The following is a 22366-nucleotide window of genomic DNA, read 5'->3' on the forward strand; positions in this document are numbered from 1 at the left end:
TCCCAAGGCCAAGTTTATCAAATCTTAGTGTATCTAATCACCTGGGATGCTGCTTTAAAATGCAGAGTCCAGGGATATACCTCAAAAGATTGTGATCCTGGGTGTGGTCCAGGAGTCTGTGGTATCATCACATACCTTCAGCTATGCTGAATGAGGCAGTCAGGGTTCATACTTAGAGAAATGTGTGATCTGAGAGAAGCTTGCTCAGAAGCCCTAGAGCTGCATCTTCTTCAAATTCCAACCTGAACAAAGACAGCAAACCTAGTTTTCCGGTCCCTCAGGGAGCCCCTCAGACTGAGCTGACCCAGAAACTTGAAGCAACCTCATCACCCAAGCTCCTCATTTCTGCTTTTCTTGACAACATAGAAATACCATTTTAGTCTGTCCAAAATGCATTTCCCCTTTCTCTGGTAACCCCCTGGAATTTGCTCACTCCTAGTTGAAATAAATGGTTCAAGCAAGGCTGATTCCCTCCTCTACCCCCAACTCAAGTCAATGAAGGTCGGCCTCCAGGGCACTTACCAGAGCAGGGGAGAAGAGTGCCCTTTCTTCGGGGACACTAAAATGGTAGGGACCTAAGCCTGGAGGGGCTAGTCTTGCATTAGGTGGAGAACCCGCTGAGAATGAAACAATAACTATGGTGCTCCTGTGGACAGCTTTAGGCCTCTGGAGTTCCTACTTGTATGAGTTACTAATTCTTTTTGGTTTAAGTCCGTTTGAGCTGGAATTTCTCCTTACAACTGAGAGTTCTGACTAATACACAGAACCAACCCCCCCAGAAAAGGCCTTTATATCACCCCCTCTCTTCTCACCCCTACCTTTCTGCACAAACAGATCCTCCCTCACTGGGCTGCCCCAGCGATTCCCCTGCACCTCACTATCCCCACAGAATGTTACCTCCTTGCCCCAACTGAAATCCTAAGGACTTGAGTTTCCCCATGTCCCTGTAAGCAGGGGACCGTCCTCTTTGGGTACGGCCAAGTCTAGCCCAGTTTTCTTTCACCCTCTGAGGGGGGAAAAAATCTTTTTCCTTTGAGATTCATGTTACCGAGCTCACCGTTCATTATGAATTTCCTGATAACTTAATTCACTTAGGACTTTGACACCTGTTTTACAGTCTCCCTTTCCACCTCTGCCATCATTCCAGAGAGATGTCACCATCTTATTAATAGCCTGTAAACACAGCTTATGTAGCACTTACTGTGTACCAGGCATGGTTCTAAGCACTTTACATATATTTTAGCTCACTCGACCCTTCTAGTAGCACAGGGTATTATTATCCCCATTTTATAGGTGAGGAAACTGAGGCATAGGAAGGCTGTTTAGACTTGTCTAGAGCTACCCAGACACTAAGTGGTAGAGTGGGTATGAGGACAGGGAATCTAATTGCAGAGTCCAGGCTCTTAATACACATGCTCGCCTGCCAGTTCCCTGTTCCCTGTAATTGCAGCATCCCCCATAATCCCCCCTCTACATTGGTCCTGGACATTTGGAAGGTCCTTGAAGAGGAGATGTCAGCTGAGGGTGGTTTGGATGGCCAATGGAGATCTGTACCTCCACTTCCTACAGCTCAAATATTTACTGTCATCTCCCATGTAAATGTACCAACTAATAGGCCCAGAAGCTGGGATGTAAGTTGGGCTGAAGACACAGCAATAGCAAAGCAAATTTTGTATTGTGCTCCTGGTACCCCGTAAGGCCTCTTCTCTGCCCCACTAGTCCTTATTCTATACAGGAAGGTTGCTGCATTCAGGCCAGCCCATCCTCCCTCTGTCTAGGACTGTCTTTAGAATGTGTCCCTTGTCTATATCCTTACCCATGGACTGTGTTCCTCAACCTTTTAGAAACTTCGCACAAGAGGTTCAAAACCTCTGTTTTCCTTCCCTCCTCTCTGTTTGAAAGAGCAGACAGAAGCCAGGGAGCAGTTTCACCCTCCCAGCCAATCACACCTAGATGCGCTGCATCCAGAGTGCCTCCACCTGAAAATTCATGGCCGCCCTCTCACCCAACAGCATCCCACTCCTTTCCAGCCTCCTGGCTCTCATTCCAGCTCAACAACTTGCCCATTTCCACTTCCAGCTTCCCTCCTGGCTTCACAATGCCAGCTAACATACTCGCCTTCCACAATCCCCAGTCCTGCCAACACGTGACACCAAGCACGACTAATTAGTGCTCACAACTGCTTTAATTATAACTACTTTCTGAGTGCCTACCATGTGCCAAGCACTCTCCTAATCACTTTACAAGCACTTTATTTAATCCTCAAAACACCACCGCCAGGAGTTAGGGACCATCATGATTCTCATTTTACAGAAAGGAAAGCTGAGGCACCGGGAGGTCAACGCCTGCTCAGGGTCACAACTGCGTCACTCTGGCGGGACTTTCAACCCTCATTAGCTGTCTGCTTCGCAGGATCCCAGCCACCTCCCGGCCGTCACTACCGCACTAAACTGCTGTGTCACGCTGGAGCAGCAGGTTCCCCGTTAAAGTGAAAAAACAGGAAGGAGGGAAGAGAAGAGAACCTTCGCGATAAATTCCGGAAAGGAGGCGGAGGTGCACACGCAGAAACACTTCCTGGTTATCGTTACTCAGCATTTTGTGGGGTTCGTGGGGCTGGCGGGCAGGGGTGCGACGGGCCTTTCCGAGGAATCGTAGGTGGCCTCTTCTCGAGCCTGGGCACGTCCGATTAAGGCCTGGCTGGCCCCTTCCCAGGTGACCCTGTAGCTCTGGGGGTGGCCTCCGCCCGCCATGCACAGTGCAGGCGCCTTTCACGTCACCCATCCCCACTCCCAGGTGGGGTACAGGTGGGAGGCGCCGAAGGTCTCCAGCCCAGAGGACTCCCAGGAGCTCCGCCCCGTGCCCGCCCCCGCCCCCGCCCCAGCTCTGCCCCAGCCCTGCCCCTCCGGCCCCGCCCCTGCCGGCGGTCCCGCCCCCGTCCGGCCGCATCCGGGAGGCGGGGCGTAGCCCAGACGCCTTGGCGGGCCCAGGAGGCCCCAGCGGGCGCGCCCCCGCCACACTTACGCCGCGTGCGCCCGCCCGCCCCGCCCACCGTTGCTATAAAGGGAAAGCGGGCTGCGCGCTCTCCAAGCTTCGTCCGGCGTCTTGGATCCTCTTTCGTATATTCCAGTGTAAGGTCGCTAGTCAGACCCCAGCAGCCAAGATGGTGAAGCAGATTGAGAGCAAGGTAAGCGTTCCGGGGCCGGCCAGGGCGCGGCGCGCAGCCCCAGCAGGTGGGGTAGGCGGTGGGCCGGAGGTGGGCAGGCCGCCCCTTCGCATCCCTGGAGGAAGGGGACGCGGCGACTCGGCCTGGGACTGCGAGAAGCCCGGGCCTGGGCGCTCCCGGGGCGGTGGAGCGTGCCCTGGAGGGCTAGGTCCGCGTAACCCATGCGCCCGGGGGATGCACGCGCGTGGGGAGCGCCCTGGAGTCCTCCACTGAGCCTCCGCCCCCTCCCCACCCCAGCCGGGAAACCGCGATTGGGTAAAGGATGGAGGGAGTCTGCCTTTGGCCCCGACACGGGCCCGGGCAAGGAGGTGGAGGGCTCCTTGGAGAAAGCCCGGGCTTGCTGGCTGCCACTCTCTCCCCGGGGAGCGGCGTGATCCACCCGCGCTGGGTGCAGTGAGCTTCCTGGGGCGTGGATCTAGGCCGGACACCCCCGGCTGCCTCCAGCACTGCCTGGCCGCAGAGCTGACGCGTGCTGCATCCGCGCGAAGAGAGCGGTTCCGGGCTGGAGACACCCCCCAAACCCCTTCGCTTGTACAAGTCCGGCTCTAGGGGCCCAGGTGGCGGCAAGGAGGTGAAGTCCGGGCCGCGCCCTCGGGACTCCTCCTCCTGCGGCGCAGGGCGTGTTTCCGGCAGCTCTGGCTTTGGAATGACTCAGCCCCCAAGGCTGGGCCCAGGGACCTTCACTGCCCTAACCATCTGTGATTCACCCACGGTGAATTTCGTGGTCGGTGGGTTTCGCTGGAGCCAGGAGTGCCCCTGAGAGCGGCCGCGCCGCGCTGTGTGCTCGTCGGCTTTCGGGTACCCAGACGGCGGTTCTGTCCTTTTAGGAATGCCCAAGACAAAAAGTGTTGCATGTCGAGAGTTATTGCAAACTTAATACCCTCCTGCTCGGAAAACTCAGAGCCTAACAGTGTCTGGTGTACTGTGGCCCCTCAAGAAGTGGATGTTAAATGCAGAGGCACAAAACTGAGTGGGAGAAAACTGATGTTACTCAAACAGTGGGATGAAACCGTTTATCCTGCGATACCACCCACCCCGGTAAAGCAGGGGAAAGGCGGGTCGAGTGCCCCGACCTGGTTTAGGTGCTGGGGTTAGCTTTGGAAATGGAAGTTTGTCTGTTAATGGTTCCTTATCTTTTTGTTCCTTTTACAACCAGAAAACATAAAGATCGTTGTAGAAGGTTTGGGAAGAGAGATCTTCTGTTTCCTAGACGCAACCACAAAATAGTTGAGGTTATTTTTATTTCCGAGCTGTGTGTTTGTCGTCTAATTTAGCCTGAACACTTTCCATGTAATTAGAAGCTTTTTGTAATCATTTCAATATCTGAAGACATTGCTGGACATTTGGGCAGTTTTCCACGCTTCAGTGAATGTTTCCGTTCGTGAGGCTTTATACAGAGTTCAGGCTGTTTCCTCAGGTTAGGGTCTTGAGTGCAGGGTCAAGGGATGTGAACCTTTTATGACTTATTAACAACCTTTTCATTGGTTGAAAAGAGAGCGCCTTGGGCTTCCCTGGTGGCGCAGTGGTTGAGAATCCGCCTGCCAGTGCAGGAGACACGGGTTCGAGCACTGGTCCGGGAAGATCCCACATGCCACGGAGCAACTAAGCCCGTGTGCCACAACTACTGAGCCTGCGCTCTAGAGCCCGCGAGCCACAACTACTGAGCCCGCGTGCCACAACTACTGAAGCCCGCGCGCCTAGAGCCCATGCTCTGCAACAAGAGAAGCCACCGCAATGAGAAGCCTGTGCACCACAACGAAGAGTAGCCCCCGCTCGCCGCAACTAGAGAGAAGCCCGTGTGCAGCAACGAAGACCCAATGCAGCCAAAAATAAATAAATTTATAAAAAAAGAAGAAAAGAAAAGAGAGAGCCTTAATATTGAGTTTTTTCACATATTTTTATTCAGTGTCTGCTGAGTGACAAACAACAGTCTATGAGGGGAGGAGCAGGTGGTCTTCTGCAGAGTCTGGTGACCTCATCAGTAGAACATGTGAAAACCTATGAAAGGAGTGAGAAATCTTTGGTGTATATGAATTGCCTCAGAATCCAAACACTACAAGCAGAAAATTGGTTCCTGGAGCACATTTCGGTCTTTCCCTATTTTAGTTGTCGTAATTGTGGCACCCTCCTCCCCTCTCATCAGTACCAAGATGTACAAGGGTGACAGGAAATTCATTACCCAGAAAAGCACTATGGCCTAGGGCCCAAATCCCTGATAATCAGTTGATCTTCAAAACTATGATCCAGAGTCAATCAAAAGCTAAGCTAATGTTTCTTGTAAATATTGAGTACACTTTAGATTTTCATCCTGATGGACTTGGTGCCATGGGCCAGCCAAGACAACTCTGAGGTTTTGGTAGTTTAGAGCCACTGGAGCCATTTCAGCTCCAAGTAGGTTAATGGACTATAAAAGTGAGGAGGAAGAAATGAAAAGTTTTTTTAAGAATGGCCACTGCCATTTCTTTTCTTCTTTTTTTAAAAAATTTTTAAATTTTATTTATTTTTTTATACAGCAGGTTCTTATTAGTCATCAATTTTATACACATCAGTGTATACATGTCAATCGCAATCGCCCAATTCACCACACCACCATCCCCACCCCACCGCGGTTTTCCCCCCTTGGTGTCCATATGTTTGTTCTCTCCATCTGTGTCTCAACTTTGGCCCTGCAAACCGGTTCATCTGTACGATTTTTCTAGGTTCCACATACATGCGTTAATATACGATATTTGTTTTCTCTTTCTGACTTACTTCACTTTGTATGACAGTCTCTAGATCCATCCACGTCTCAACAAATGACCCAATTTCGTTCCTTTTTATGGCTGAGTAATATTCCATTGTATATATGTACCACAACTTCTTTATCCATTCGTCTGTCGATGGGCATTTAGGTTGCTTCCATGACATGCCTATTGTAAATAGTGCTGCAATGAACATTGGGGTGCATGTGTCTTTTTGAATTGTGGTTTTCTCTGGGTATATCCCCAGTAGTGGGATTGCTGGATCATATGGTAATTCTATTTTTAGTTTTTTAAGGAACCTCCATACTGTTCTCCATGGTGGCTGTATCAATTTACATTCCCACCAGCAGTGTAAGAGGGTTCCCTTTTCTCCACACCCTCTCCACCATTTATTGTTTGCAGATTTTCAGATGATGCCCATTCTAACTGGTGTGAGGTGATACCTCATTGTAGTTTTGATTTGCATTTCTCTAATAATTACTGATGTTGAACAGCTTTTCATGTGCTTCTTGGCCATCTGTATGTCTTCTTTGGAGTAATGTCTATTTAGGTCTTCTGCCCATCTTTGGATTGGGTGTTTTTTTTTTTTTTTTTTTAAAGTATTTGTTCATTTATTTATTTATGGCTGTGTTGGGTCTTCGTTTCTGTGCGAGGGCTTTCTCTAGTTGTGGCAAGCGGGGGCCACTCTTCATCGCGGTGCGCGGGCCTCTCACTATCGCGGCCTCTCTTGTTGCGGAGCACAAGCTCCAGACGCGCAGGCTCAGTAGTTGTGGCTCACGGGCCTAGTTGCTCCGTGGCATGTGGGATCTTCCCAGACCAGGGCTCGAACCCGTGTCCCCTGCATTGGCAGGCAGATTCTCAACCACTGCACCACCAGGGAAGCCCTAAAGTCCCCCACTATTATTGTGTTACTGTCGATTTCCCCTTTTATGGCTGTTAGCAGTTGCCTTATGTATTGAGGTGCTCCTGTGTTGGGTGCATATATATTTATAATTGTTATATCTTCTTCTTGGATTGATCCCTTGATCATTATGTAGTGTCCTTCCTTGTCTCTTGTAACATTCTTTATTTTAAAGTCTGTTTTATCTGATATGAGTATAGCTAGTCCAGCTTTCTTTTGATTTCTTTTTGCATGGAATATCTTTTTCCATCCCCTCACTTTCAGTCTGTATGTGTCCCTAGGTCTGAAGTGGGTCTCTTGTAGACAGCATATATATGAGTCTTGTTTTTGTATCCATTCAGCAGGCCTGTGTCTTTTGGTTGGAACATTTAATCCATTCACGTTTAAGGCAGTTATTGATATGTATGTTCCTAAGACCATTTTCTTAATTGTTTTGGGTTTGTTTTTGTAGGTCCTTTTCTTCTCTTGCGTTTCCCATTTAGAGAAGTTCCTTTAGCATTTGTTGTAGAGCTGGTTTTGTGGTGCTGAATTCTCTTAGCTTTTGCTTGTCTGTAAAGCTTTTGATTTCTCCTTCGAATCTGAATCAGATTCTTGCCGGGAAGAGTAATCTTGGTTGTAGGTTCTTCCCTTTCATCACTTTATGTATATCATGCCACTCCCTTCTGGCTTGTAGAGTTTCTGCTGAGAAATCAGCTGTTAACCTTATGGGAGTTCCCTTGTATGTTATTTGTCATTTTTCCCTTGCTGCTTTCAATAAGTTTTCTTTGTCTTTAATTGTTGCCACTTTGATTACTATGTGTCTCGGCGTGTTTCTCCTTGGGTTTATCCTGTATGGGACTCGCTGAACGTCCTGGACTTGGTGACTATTTCCTTTCCCATGTTAGGGAAGTTTTCAACTATAATCTCTTCAAATATTTTCTCTGGTCCTTTCTCTCTCGTCTCCTTCTGGGACCCCTGTAATGCGAATGTTGTTGCGTTTAATGTTGTCCCAGAGGTCTCTTAGTCTGTCTTCATTTCTTTTCATTCTTTTTTCTTTATTCTGTTCCACAGCACTGAATTCCACCATTCTGTCTTCCAGGTCACTTATCGTTCTTCTGCCTCAGTTATTCTGCTGTTGATTCCTTCTGGGGTCGTTTTCATTTCAGTTATTGTATTGTTCATCTGCTTGTTCTTTAATTTGTCTAGGTCTTTGTTAAACATTTCTTGCATCTTCTCGATCTTTGCCTCCATTCTTTTTCCGAGGTCCTGGATCATCTTCACTATCATTATTCTGAATTCTTTTTCTGGAAGGTTAACTATCTCCACTTCATTTAGTTGTTTTTTGGGGTTTTATCTTGTTCCTTCATCTGGTACATAGTCCCTTGCCTTTTCATCTTGTCTATCTTTCTGTGAATGTGGTTTTTGTCCCACAGGCTGCAGGATTGTTATTCATTTTATATATATATTTTAAAATTTATTTATTATTTATTTTTGTCTGTTGGGTCTTTGTTGCTGTGCGCAGGCTTTCTCTAGTTGTGGCGAGCAGTGGCTACTCTTCGTTGCAGTGTGCGGGCTTCTCATTGCTGTGGCTTCTCTTGTTGTGGAGCACGGGCTCTAGAGCGCAATCTCAGTAGTTGTGGTGCGCAGGCTTAGTTGCTCCTCGGCATGTGGGATCTTCCCGGACCAGGGCTTGAACCCATGTACCCTACGTTGGCAGGCGGATTCTTAACCACTGTGCCACCTGGGAAGTCCCTGCTGCCATTTCTTGAACTCCCAACTTTAACACACAGGCACTTTGCTAAATGCTTTACAAACCACTCTTAGGCCTGTTGATTACCTTCGGAATGGGTGTGTTTAGGAAAAGAGATGCTAGATGCTGCTTTTATTCATCTGCCCCAAATACATTGTTTTGTTTTCAGAATGTTTGTGTTACTGATGGGGACCTTTATCAGTCCTCACTGGTAGTTTCTGGGAGGTAGAAATTACGGTTTGCTTCTTAGTCAGATAATATTGAATCATTCTCACACTGATGTCTGTTTTAGGCACTTTATTATCCAGAGAATAGAACTTGTCATGAAGTCTTACATATACCTGGCTCTGCAACTCATGTTTAGTGAAGTCAAAAGTCATTGCTGAAAGATATTCTAGGTTGAGAGTAACCTCACCAGTATTTACTGAGGGCCAACCATGTTCACAAAACCATGTATTCATCTGACCAGACATTGTCAATCTTTATTTTCCTGTCTTATCTGGATCTTGCAGTAAAGAATGGCTGGTTTGACCTAAAAAAGTCACATTAGGGAAGGCTTTGAAGGAAATTCATCTGGAAAAAAATCAGTGATGGTTTGGGAAAATAATTTCTGTACTTCTTACTCTCTGTGTGCACCCTCCACTGCATGCACACACCTCCCCACACCCAAAGGTGTGGTGTGTTTATTTGTATGCAGGTTTGTACCTGCATAACTGAAAAGGGTACAGAAGTCATGACCTACCATTCCAGGAAACACCATTTGTGAATTGTTTTCCCCAAAAAACATGAGGCAGAAATTAGAAATCTAGAGAAGTAACTTCAGAGGAATTCACTTTAGTTTTTTTGTTGTTGTTGTTAACAGTGCTTTATTTACTTTCTTCTTTACTTGGACCAAATCTGATCTGATTCTTAGCTTTTAAAGGAGGGGGGCGGTTTTTAATTAAACCAATGTGACTGCATTTTTCCCCTTGAAGAAAACCGAGACTTCAGATATAGATGTTTGTGTGTTGGTTTCTCTTCATGGCCTTGGTTTTGGTCAGCACCAGCTGACTGACTGTGGTTAGAAAAGAGTCGTCCCTTGTTAACTAGAAGGTTAGGTTGCTAAGGTTACAGTATCAAAACCATTGGTAAATTATTCAGGGAGGTTGGTGGTAAGGGATTTCTTGATCATTTCTACTGGTGGAATTTTATTCAACAAGCATTGCTTACAAAAAATAACAAAGAAAATTCCCTTCATGAGGGACTAAAACTTTTTCATTTGGTCAACAATGAGGGCAGAAATCAACGATAGCATGTATGATCTCAATTCTGGAAACTCCATTAAAAAGAGTATAAGGACATATGCTTAATGTCAGCAGTGAGTGTAAGGCTGTGGAGAAGGTTATTTTCCTTGATTGATATTTATTTTTTTGAGCTTTTGGATGTTCTACCATAGATAATATTAGCTTAATCAAAAAGTTTTAGTTTTTAAAATAACTTGTGGTGTTTTAGTTGCAAGATTCTGTGCCTTTGTGATTTATTCAATTGAAGTGTGATTCCTTGGATCAATCAATGAGCATTTAGTGAATGTCTACTATATATTATACCTAGATTTGATGTGGAAACTGTTTTTTATAAATTTATTTTGTGTATTTATTTTTGTTTGGCTGCATTGTGTCTTCGTTGCTGCTCACAGGCTTTCTCTAGTTGCGGCAAGCGGGGGCCACTCTTCATTGCGGTGTGCGGGCTTCTCATTGCGGTAGCTTCTCTTGTCACAGAGCATGGGCTCTAGGCGCACGGGCTTCAGTAGTTGTGGCATGCGGGCTCAGTTGTTGTGGCGCACAGGCTTAGTTGCTCCACGGCATGTGGGATCTTCCCAGACCAGGGCTCGAACCCGTGTCCCCTGCACTGGCAGGCAGATTCTTAACCACTGCACCACCAGGGAAGTCCAGATGTGGATACATTTTTAATACAAATGTCTTTATTTTCCTTTCATTTACTTAGTTTGGATGTGGATTAACCAATTAATATTTTATATTTATGAAGACATGAATATTGATACACTGTATACATACTTGTTTCATCTTATCAAATAACATTACACCACAGTAGGATTTCTTCAGTTTATTTGCTTTGTTTTCCTTTTTTTATTAAAAAAAATAGGCCCTGCCTTTTTTTCATGAATTTATTTAACATTTGGAAAATCCATTTGTATTTCACCCTGTAACAATTGTAACAATAAAGATTTCTGGAAGCTGAGAGTCTATTATATAAAATGTTGTTCTTATTGGTTCCACTCTTGCCAGTATGTCTGGAATGTGTGATCAAACCTCTAGCTTCCTCCAGCCCATCCCTAGCCAGTCAACTCATCTTGTCTGTCCCTAGCAATTTCTATTACTGTGCTTCCAGATCCCCAGATTTTCCTGATCTGATTACATTAGATTTTGACAAATTCTCTACTCATTGATGATTCATTTTTTTAAATAAATTTGTTTATTTATAAAAAAATAAAAATAATAAAAATGAAAAAATAAAAAAAATAAAAATAAAAAATAGGCCCTGAAAGCAGGACCTCCAAATTGTGCTTTGTGTCGCATTTTATCAGGGCTTTTAGAAATAAATGTAACTTAACATCTGCTTTTCTCTTTCCCTTAGTATGCTTTTCAGGATGCCTTGAACAGTGCAGGAGAGAAACTCGTAGTAGTCGACTTCTCAGCCACGTGGTGTGGGCCTTGCAAAATGATCAAGCCTTTCTTTCATGTAAGTATTTATTAGCCAACTTCTGCTTTTGTAAACTATTAGTGTGTTTGTTTGGGGTTGGTGGTCACAAAGCTAGGAAAGAAGGACAGAGGTTTTGTTGTTGTCGGATCTTTGGTCTAAAAATCATAGTATAAAACAATTTAGGTTTGACACATAACAGCCTATTGAAGACAACTTTCAGCAGTTAATTTGGTTGTCTTAAGTGGTTTTGTTTTTCTTCACAGTGAAACATGGGCCCTATTTGAAGTTCAGGAATCAGAGTTGATGTTACAAATCATTTTATACCAAGGAGAATTTGATTCAGGGAAAATGTCTTTTTTATGCTTACCTGTCCCTAAATATTTGGATCTTTAGTCCCTACTTTTAAGTTTCCATTTAAGAAGCTTGAGTGTGTTGGCTGCCATTACCCAGTGCTAAATCTTTGTGGATTTTTTTTTTTTTTTTTTTCTAATTATTTTCTAGTCTCTCTCTGAAAAGTATTCCAACGTAGTGTTCCTCGAAGTAGATGTGGATGACTGTCAGGTACGTGGCTGGAAATTTGGAATAATGTTGAGCTTTTTGCATTGGCCTTTTTCTCTGAATTAATTACACATTGCTTGTTCTCATAAATAAGTAAAACACTAGAATTACAACCCCAGTTAAAAAGTTTATTTCAGAAGAATGGGTGATTGTGCCAATTATGAGCTTAATCCTAGATGTCAGGAGCTAAGTACATCCCATCCTAAAATAGAATGGTTAAGGCATCTGTTACCCATGTTTACTAGTCACCTGTCTTTTTTAATTAATTAATTTATTTATTTTTTTTGTGGCTGTGTTGGGTCTTCGTTTCTGTGCTAGGGCTTCCTCTAGTTGCGGCAAGCGGGGGCCACTCCTCATCGCGGTGCGCGGGCCTCTCACTATCACGGCCTCTCTTGTTGCAGAGCACAGGCTCCAGACGCGCAGGCCTCAGTAGTTGTGGCTCACGGGCCTAGTTGCTCCGCAGCATGTGGGATCTTCTGGGATCTTCCCAGACCAGGGCTCAAACCCGTGTCCCCTGCATTGGCAGGCAGATTCTCAACCACTGCGCCACCAGGGAATCCCCACTGTCTCTTTCTAAGAGCCCAAGTAATCTACCTAACATTCTGAGATGCTTAACAAACAGAAATTGAAAAGACCAAACACCAAGATGCCTGATTGATAAAGAGCTGAGAGAAGAATTTGGGGGAACATTTCAAGATTGGTTTAATTTAACAAATGCTCGTTTAGCACTTTGGGCCAGGCACACTGTTCTTTGTGCATAACAAGTATGGATTCATTTTATCCTTTGTCCTGTCATCATGCCCAGGTTGACCATGGAGTTACAGTTATTAAGTAGCAGAGCAGGGATTTAAATGTGTGTGGGCAGGTTTGCTTAGCCCCAGCAGGGAAGGAGTGGGTTAGGGTATGAAGTGGCAACAAAGGTGCTAGACCTGGCTTCCAGTCATGGCCCCATGGCCCAGTGACTTCTGCTTTAGGCTCATTCTAGTATCCCTTGAGCCTTGGTTCTTCTGTCTATGACCAGATCTTAATACCTGCCCCCACCAACCTTGTAAGGTTGATTATTCATTGAGCAAACATGGAAATCCTGCTAAAGGTCCAGAAGGGTCTATAAAAAGGGTGGAGGGGGTGGAATGTATGGCAGTATTTTCTAAGCCTTTGGGGACCTCCCAGTACCACATTGCTTATTCCCAGCACATTTCTCATCTTTCTTTCTTGCCGGACAAGCTCCTTGACTTAAGCTTCACATCCTCTCCAGGAATTCTCCTCTAGTTACTCCCTTTTATGCCCAGACTAGGTTAGTTCCCTTCCTCTGTGTCCCCGTGGGTCCTCTGCCCCTCTTTTTCGTGGATTAATGGTTGTCCAATGGGAGGATCGTGTCCCTTATTAGCTCTGTGGGCTTGGTGAAGTTATCTGTTCTGTGCCTCAGGTTGAGCCTCTGTTAAATGGCATCATAAATCCAGCATCATAAGGCAGTTGTCAGGATCATGTGAGATAAGACCTGTGAAGTGCTTAGAGCAGTGCCTGGCACATGATAAGCATTCAGTAAGCTTAGCTATTACTATAACGATCTTTGTGTCTGTCCTTCATTAGTCTGTCAGTTTCTTGGGATCAGGGACCCTGTCTTATTTGCCTTTGTTTCCTCTTTATCAGCACACCTGTCTGACCTGTGGTAGGTGAAGAATGAATGAATTGGTATGGTTGTCAAGTAAAGGTATTCTAATGTGTCCTGGGTTTTTGTTCTAAGTAAGAGTAGACAGCATGTGTTGTTTGCGAAAAAACTCTTGCTCCCTATTTTAACCTAACTTATTTTTTTAAATCTCATCACCTTAGCCAGGTGAAAATGGCACCTGGAAGGGACTAAAGAAACTGGTACTGACCCTATCAGACAGCAAGTGAATACATTTTTATTCGGAAGTACTAACATATGCTAGATGCTGCACTAAGCCCTCTGCCTATATTGTATCATTTCATCCAGGCAGTGACCATGAGAACTATTTTTATCAGCATCCGCCCCTGAACAGATAATGGGACTGCAACACAGAAGGGAAAAAGGTCGATTGAGGCAGAGCCTGTGGATTTGGCCCCTGTACCGTGCTGGGTCCAGGACCAATGCTTTCTGCCTCAATCCAGAACCTTCGGGAAGTAGGTGCGCAGAGCAGGCCCAGACTTCAATATGACAACCCCTCCTTTAGACGCGGTTGTCATCCTCAGCATCACGCTGAAAGGATGTAGACCTCTAGACCTTGAAGTGACCTTCTCATAAGTTGGGGACCTTTCACTTTGAGCAACATATGATTTTTTTTGTGTGTGTGTTTTTTTTTTTTTAATACTCTTAATGACAACTATTACACCATCTAAATAGCCTTATCAACCTTTTGTGGCATTAAAAATTGAATTCCAGAACCTTTTGGTCACCCCATACACATAGCAATAGTCTGTCAGTTCCTACTTACCTGGCCATTCAGCAGAGTTAGCAAGGCAGGTAATTCAAACAAAAAGGAGTTCATTATCAATCCATGAGTTGTTTTTTCCCCCATGGAATTTATGAATTACACGAGTGGATCTTCTTTTTGTTGCTTTGGAATGCTGTAGGTAAAACCATCCCCTGATTTTGGCTCGAAAAGAATGCAGATGAGGGATAAAAATGACATCAATTCATTATTTTGAGTATTAGATCATATCATTAAATAGATGGAATATTTTGGGGCTGAATTTGTGTTTATATTTTTTATGCAGATAATTCCTGTCCATGCAGACTCAGGGTACTTAATGTTTATAAGTATCTTTGGGGCAAACAGCAAAGAAAATAGAAAAATCTCCAAACACTTGGGCTGGAAGAGATTATCTTTTAGGTGTAATAGATTCAAATGGACAGTTAGGAGGCATGGACATATAATGTGGTACACACACAAAACAACTCTGTATGCATAGTGAAGTGTGAATACTACTTTTGAAAATGATAGACTGATCTTATTTCCTAAACAGTGGACTCTACTCCCAACTCTACAGACTATGATACTTATAAGCTAAAAAGAAACAAAGTAACTTAGGCCTGATAGTTTTGCAACCTTTTAGAATGCCATGTGTTTCCATTATGATCAGAACAGCCAGGAATGAGTTAATAACAGGTGACAACAGCAGATTTAAAGTTATTTTGGCTACACAGCGTGCTGAGCTAGAAACCAATGAAACAAAAGTTAATAAGGTAAAATGTAGCCTCGTTACACTTACTAAAAAAATCTGAGATGGGCCAAAACTATAGGTATGGAGAACAGGCGGGGGGCGGGAAGGGGGGTGTGCGTGGGGGTGGGGGCAGAGGGGGAGTGTTTGACCACAAAGAAGCTACTGAGGAGGTTTTATGGGAGTGAGGGAAGAGTTCTGTATCCTGATTATGGCAGTGTTTATATGACTACACAAGTTCCAGATTGTTTATTTTTTTTAAAATGGCAGGAACTGGGTCTGTCATTAGAGAGTGGCTAGCTTTCTGTTTTTAAATGAGGGAAGTGATAAACTTGAGATCAAGAACGTTTTTAAAACCTCAAAGGTAACTACTTAATTTTTAAGTGTGCATGCCTTTCAAATCACTACAGGAGTGGGCAAATTGGTCCATAGAACAAGTAATAGAAAACAAAAGAAAAAAAATAAAACATTAACAGAGGCAGCAGAGATCAAATATTAGTTATAGAACTACTAACCTTTACTGAGGTCCATAAAAGATTTTACTAGATGGGTATACTGTCTTCCAGGATGTTGACTCGGTATTATTAAAATGCTAGTTAGTACTCTCAGATTCATCCAACATTTTTGGGAAATTGATCATGACATTCTGAAATAATGTAGTCAGGAAAATCCTGGAAAGTATTTTAAGAAACTAATTAGGAGGGAAGTCATAGAGGATGGGAAAGGACAGGCCCCATAAAGTACATTAGCAGCAATAATTAAACCAGTGTGGTCTTGTAACCAGAGTAGGTATGTAGATCCATGGACAAGACTAAAAAGTCCAAAAAAGTAGAATCAAATCTATTAAACCATGTATTAACAATTAACCATTTGGGGTTAAGATGTTGCATCTCTGCCTCATTCTTTACCCCCAGATACAATCTAGAAGAAATCCAAACATAAAAATTCTAGAAAATACTGAACATGTAGAAGTGATACACTGTCAAGCACATTAACTGCCCCATTTCTTATATTCTTAAGAATTTGATTAACTGTTTTTCTCTGTGGCCATTGCAGAAATGGGCCTGAACAGTTCACTCACAGAACTGGAGTCTCTTTCTAAATCCAGTAAAGCATGTGCTTTCAGTGACTGGCGTAGGGAAGGGCAGATGGATCCTGTTACATGAAAAGTCTTAAACTGGATGTCAGAAATCATGATACATACTGATAAACTGACACATTCAAATTGGGAGGTGGTTTAATCATATGTATCTAGAGCCTTTAAAGTGAATATTTTCATTCCCTTAGCAATGCTTACTTTCATGGGTGGGGATTGAACCATAGTGTAGAGATGCTTAGGCAAAATCTGAGCCTTTTACATATTGACCAGCAGATGAGTTAAAATGATCCATCCATACAGTGACAGCTTTCGGACCATAAAAAGGTGAGATTATACTTATCTAAATAATTAAAATTGAAAGTGATCTTCTTAAACCGAGCAACTTTAAGGTTTTTTGCTCTGGGACGTGTCTGAATTTATTCACAAGAATGTGCGTAACCTAAAAGCCCAGTGTGGTGGATTCAATTATGGTACAGAATCCTGCGTCACCTTTAAAAAATCACTTTCATACGCAATGAGAGAGAATTCTTAATGCTTTAACTAAAAATTTACCATGTGAAGACTTGACTGCAATTTATTTATTTATTTATTTATTTTATTATTTATTTTTGGCTGTGCTGGGTCTTCGCTGCTGTGCACAGGCTTTCTCTAGTTGCGGCGAGCAGGGGCTACTCTTCGTTGCGGTGCGTGGGCTTCTTGTTGCCGTGGCTTCCCTTGTTGCAGAGCATGGACTCTAGGCACGTGAGCTCTAGAGCACAGGCTCAGTAGTTGTGGCGCACAGGCTTAGTTGCTCCACGGCATGTGGGATCTTCCCGGACCAGGGCTCGAACCCGAGAGTCCCCTGCATTGGCAGGCGGATTCTTAACCACTGCACCACCAGGGAAGCCCTTGACTGCAATTTTAAGACATAAAACGTATGAACGTGATTTAAAAAACACTTCAAGTCTTTCTCAAAGCATTGACACCACTTCTGAGCATTTATCTTGTTTCTAGTTTTTTGTCTTATTTTATTGTAAGTTAGGCAGTTGTACCAATGCAGGAATGCTAAGCTCTGGCTAGGAGAGGTATAAGGCATCCAGAATCTGAGACCAGCAATGAGACTCTCATTTCCGTTGACTGGGAGCCTGTATTTTCTGCTGATGAAGCTTTGCGATTAGCTTTTTCATCTGAACGTTGTGATCAGTGTTCAGGTCCTGCTGTCTTTGGATGCGGAATATCTTTTTTTGGTAGGTCCCAGTCTTTGTCAATGGTTGTTTAACAATTAGTTGTGATTTTGGTGTGCTCGAGAGAGGAGGTGAGCTCAAGGTCCTTCTACTCCTTCTTCCTTCCTTACTTATTTCCAGGTCCTGTTTTGCATGCTTTCATATGTGATGCAGGTCAGTTGCACCCCCTGTATGTTTCTATGATTAGAAGTGGCGGAAAGGGTGGTTCACACTTTCCAGACCACTGCCCTTCCACTGTGGTATTATAAAAACAAAACTAACACCCACCTCTTTTGAGGCTTCTGCCAGCTGCTTGCATGAAAGATGGTATCCAACTGGCGGCTTACAAGTGTCAGGAAGAGAGAGGGAAGGGACTGCACTAAACTGCTGCTCTCCAAGTGCTGGGAGGGGCCGGCCCAGTGTTCCCAAATATTCAAGCAATTCAGAGATTTTTTTTTTTTAAGCATTTACATGAACCAAGTAACATATCTAGACCAGCTTCAGCCCCCTAGACAACCAGTTTCCAACCTTTTAGCTAAACCAGTCCTTCTACCCTTCTAACTTGTCATCTTCTGGTTTCCCCATTACTCACGGTCCAGAACCTTGACATGCGCAGCTCGTTGTCTTCCTGTCAACTCTCCACCCCATTTTCCATCCTGGATTCTCATACTACAAGGAAATTTCTGGAATTGTAAATTGGTACAATTAAAATGTTATGATCTTCATTTTGATGGTCTTATCACAGGTTCTTGGTAATTTCCTTATGACTGTTGCTTTCAGTTGAGTACTTAGTGCCTGGAATATAGTAGACATTCAGTACATACTAGCCATTTTATTGCAGCCATTACTGCCCTTGTGCTTCTTGTTGCCCAGCATTTAAAGAAAAAGTAAAGGTTATCTGGAAACAGCAGTGTCCACCACCCTTCCTGCCCAAACTGGCAACAGGACATGTGCAATTTCATAAAGACATAAAACCACACTTTTCTTCCCGTCAGAGGAACAGGTGAAGTTAGGCTGGTGTGCTACCATTGACTGGTGGCTCAATCTAAGAACTGCTCCTTTTTTTGGCGGGGGGGGCCATGCAGCCTGGCATATGGGATCTTAGTTCCCCAACCAGGGATCAAACCCACGCCCCCTGCAGTGGAAGCTCAAAGTCTTAACCGCTGGACTGCCAGGGAAGTCCCAGGACCACTCCATTTTTAATTCCCATGCCCCTTACTCCCAAATCCCCACCTGGAAGTCACCGCGGTGTTTTTAGCTGACCTTTTTTTCCTGTGGAAGTTCTTTGGTTTGCGTGGTCTGCTTCTCAGAGTTCTGCCTCCGTGGTTGGCGTCCTCCACAGCTTTTGCTGCTTGGTGAGGGCTGTGTGGTTCTTTCTTCACTTCTCTCCTGATCCTCTTTGCGGTGCCAGGCTGATGTATTTGATCCCTAATGGACCTGTTCAGTTGAAACTCTTGTCCAAACCAAACCATTTTCATGGCATTCTCCCCCCCCAAACCTGGTGTGAACAAGGTGTTGAGAGGTAGGGGTTATAAAACAAAAACAGGGGGCTTCCCTGGTGGCACAGTGGTTGAGAATCTGCCTGCTAATGCAGGGGACACGGGTTCGAGCCCTGGTCTGGGAAGATCCCACATGCCGCGGAGCAACTAGGCCCGTGAGCCACAACTACTGAGGCTGTGCGTCTGGAGCCTGTGCTCCGCAACAAGAGAGGCCGCGATAGTGAGAGGCCCGCACACCGCGATGAGGAGTGGCCCCCGCTTGCCGCAACTAGAGGAAGCCCTAGCACAGAAACGAAGACCCAACATAGCAATCAATCAATCAATAAATAAATCTTAAAAAAAACAGAAAAGCCAGTGTGGAGCTGTCCCTCTAGATCACCATGACTTTATTCTTGAACAAGTCCTTTGTAAATAAGTTGTTCCTGTCCCTAACTCTAAACTTTCGCCTTTATGATCATCATCTATGTACCTCACTCCAGTACAACTGGGAATAATTCGATTAAACAATTTGAGTCACTGTATAGTATCTGATTCTAGTATCTCTCAAAGATGAGAGTACATATTAATTAGAATTTTAATTAAGAATATAACCAATTTGGCTTTTGTGCTGCCGTTGTAGTCCTTGTTTAAGCATATAAAAATTGGCACAAAGTCCTAATGCTGAGTTCTGGGTACATAGCAGGAAAAAGAATCTGGTTTTAGATCACGGGTGCCAGAGCTCAATACTCCTCATAGTCTTATTTTTATCTTCTTTCTACACCTCCCTTCCCCCCAGGATGTTGCTTCAGAGTGTGAAGTCAAATGCATGCCAACCTTCCAGTTTTTTAAAAAGGGACAGAAGGTAGGTACATCTGACCTTGAAGAAAACCAGCTGGGTAATAGGAAAGCATGATATATAAAAGAAGAAACTGAAGTGACTTACCCTTCACATTGGGAAGCACATCCCCGTTTTTTCCTTTTAAGAATATTTAAATATGTCATTCTTCATTAAGTACGTAAGTGACATCTCATTGATAATTGATCTTTGCTAAAACTAAAATCATAGGGATTTGATGATTAATCTCTGTGATTGGTGCTTCATATTTATATCACAGTGCATTTATCCTTGTTCAGAGGTATTTATGTAAAAAAACTGAGTCTTTTGAGGGGTTTTTTTGTTTTGTTTTAGTTTTAGTTTTTAACTTTAAAGAACTGGGTGTTATCCGTGGATGTAAATTTTAAATAAGCTTATACTTCCTCTCCTCCCCAGGCCCATTCTGTGGTCATATCTGATATACAAAATAGGGATGCAATGCTACATCTAATGGCAATTCAATATTCTCTCAACAGGTGGGTGAATTTTCTGGAGCTAATAAGGAAAAACTTGAAGCCACCATTAATGAATTAATCTAATCATGTTTTCTGAAGACATGACCAGCCTTTGGCTGTTTAAAACTTGTAATTTTTTTTATTTACAAAAAGGAAAGATGATCAAGTATGAAGACTATATACCTAACTGCCATCTGATAAGTGACAATAAAATATTAACTGTACCCTTTTTAAAACTGGCTGGTGTCTTTGCATAGTTTTCAAAATAAATGAAAACTGGCCATTTGATGATATTTAATGTCCTAGTTATTTTCATATGTTCTTGATCACTTTTTTTTAACCTTGTAGGCCACTGATTGAAGATTTTTCTTGTACTTCTAGGAAAATCTTGTTGGAGGCAATGCACAGATAATAGAATAATATGTTAAAATTCTGTTATTGTTTTTGACCTTATGCACAGAGAAAGTATTATTTTTTGTTCTAGCAAGCAGATCTCCTATGCTCTCTGAATGGTCCTCATGACCAAAATTGATGTCTGCCCATGAAGGAATTGTTTATCTCTGGTTTCAGATTCCTGTCCCAAAGGTTACAGTGAGGTGCCAATTTTGCTAATGGTAAAGGAGTTCTATTATCTGTTAGGAATTCTTCATAGGTGGCTCACAAGGGAGTTCCCGCAAACATTACTGTGGGAATTTGATTCTCTCAAGTATCTAAGAAACTGGTTTTATAGGCCAGATAGAAGTTCCAACCTAAGCAGTAAAGAGTGTGGACGTTACTGTTAATTTCATTCAAAGAACATTGTTTCTTGTGTTCTAGACCCAAAGGGCTGGAGGAATGCTTGCAGAAATAGTTTTTAAATTTGTGCAGTAAAAAATCAGAATTAAATCATATGCTCCTCACCATCCTTATATTAATTTAATCTTTGCAACAATCCTATGAAGTAGGCACTGTAATCCCCACTTCCCAGTGAGGAAACCGGCAAAGAGGTTAAGTAATATCCCCAGCATCACACTAGTCAGTGGAGGATACGAGATTCAAACCAAGTGAGTCTGGAGCGTGAGTGCATGCTCAACTATTACACTGCTGCTCAGTGTAACAATGTAATAACTAGGTAAAATGATGGGCCCTTAGCTGGGTTTCTTTCCTCATCTGAAAATCAGGATACTGAACTTAGATGAACTTTCAAAATATTAATTGGATGCTTATTATGTGCCAGGCACTGTGCTAGGCTAGGGATATAGCTGTGAATAGGACACCCTCTCATAGATCTTACATTCTAGAAAGGGAGGCAAACTAATGAATAACAGACTGGAATATACTGTGAGGCCAAAACAAATGGGCACAGTAATTGAGACTAATAGGGGGACCTGCTTGGGATGGAATGGTTCTGATAGGAGATTAAGCTGACACCTGATGGTGAAAAAAGACTGACCAGCAAAGAGCCAGGCACTCTACTTCCCAGCAGAGAGAACAGCATGCAGCAAGACCCTGAGTCGGAGAACTTGGTACATTGTAGACCCAGCAGAGATGCATGAAATAGAGGCAGATGGTGGCAGCACCCAGTCATCCAAGGCTTGTTCTAGGTGCAAAGGGAAGACATTGAAGGGTAAGCCTGAGGTAACATGCTTGGATATTAAGAGTTCATTTTGGCAGCTGTATTGAAAATGGGTTGGAGAAGGAGGCAAAGAAGTAGAAAATCAGTTAAGCTTTGGCATTTACCTAGGCCAGAGATGATGATGCCTGTGATTGGTTGATGGTGGGAGAGAGGAAACAAAGTGAGTATGGACTCAACATTTAGGAAAGACAATCCGAGGGACGTCTAGGAGTAGGATTCTAGAGTAAGTACCAGGTTTTTGACTTGAGCAAATGGGTGGTTGGGGTGCCATGTAATGAGTAAGCTAAGGATGGGGGTGGGGGGGCCAGGTTCTCTTGGGACATGTTAAGACATGCTTTGGTGGTGTACATTTAAGATGATGTTATGCAGACTGCTGGGTACTAGCCTGGACTGGAATAGGAATTTGAAAGATGTAATGTAGATGGCTCTTAAATGTGTGAGATCACCCAGGAAGAGAATCCAGAGTAAAGAGGGCTCAAGACAGCTTGATGAGCTCTCAACATTTAGAGACCAAGTAGAGTGGGAACCAACAAAAGAGACATAATGGAAGCCAGAGGGGAAGGAGGAAAACCAAGAGGGTTTTATCCCAAAAGCAAAAAAAAAACATTTCA

General features: G+C 43.7%; 1 protein-coding gene across 2 annotated transcripts; it reads left to right on the forward strand.

The window, feature by feature from the left end:
* The first annotated feature begins 3036 nt into the window (after nt 1-3036).
* LOC309664184 (thioredoxin) lies at nt 3037-20433 on the forward strand. 2 transcript variants are annotated; one of them, XM_082469261.1, is made up of 5 exons: nt 3037-3184; nt 11229-11333; nt 11796-11855; nt 19608-19673; nt 20162-20433. In XM_082469261.1, exons 1-5 carry the CDS (start codon nt 3161-3163, stop codon nt 20222-20224), a joined length of 318 nt encoding a protein of 105 aa, XP_082325387.1. In that variant the 5' UTR covers nt 3037-3160; the 3' UTR covers nt 20225-20433. The 2 variants fall into 2 exon arrangements, with proteins under 2 accessions (XP_082325387.1, XP_082325388.1); XM_082469262.1 differs by lacking the exon at nt 11796-11855.
* Nucleotides 20434-22366: the final 1933 nt, after the last annotated feature.

Source organism: Balaenoptera physalus, assembly GCF_965194825.1.
Source record: "Balaenoptera physalus genome assembly, chromosome: 7".
Lineage (NCBI taxonomy): Eukaryota > Metazoa > Chordata > Mammalia > Artiodactyla > Balaenopteridae > Balaenoptera > Balaenoptera physalus.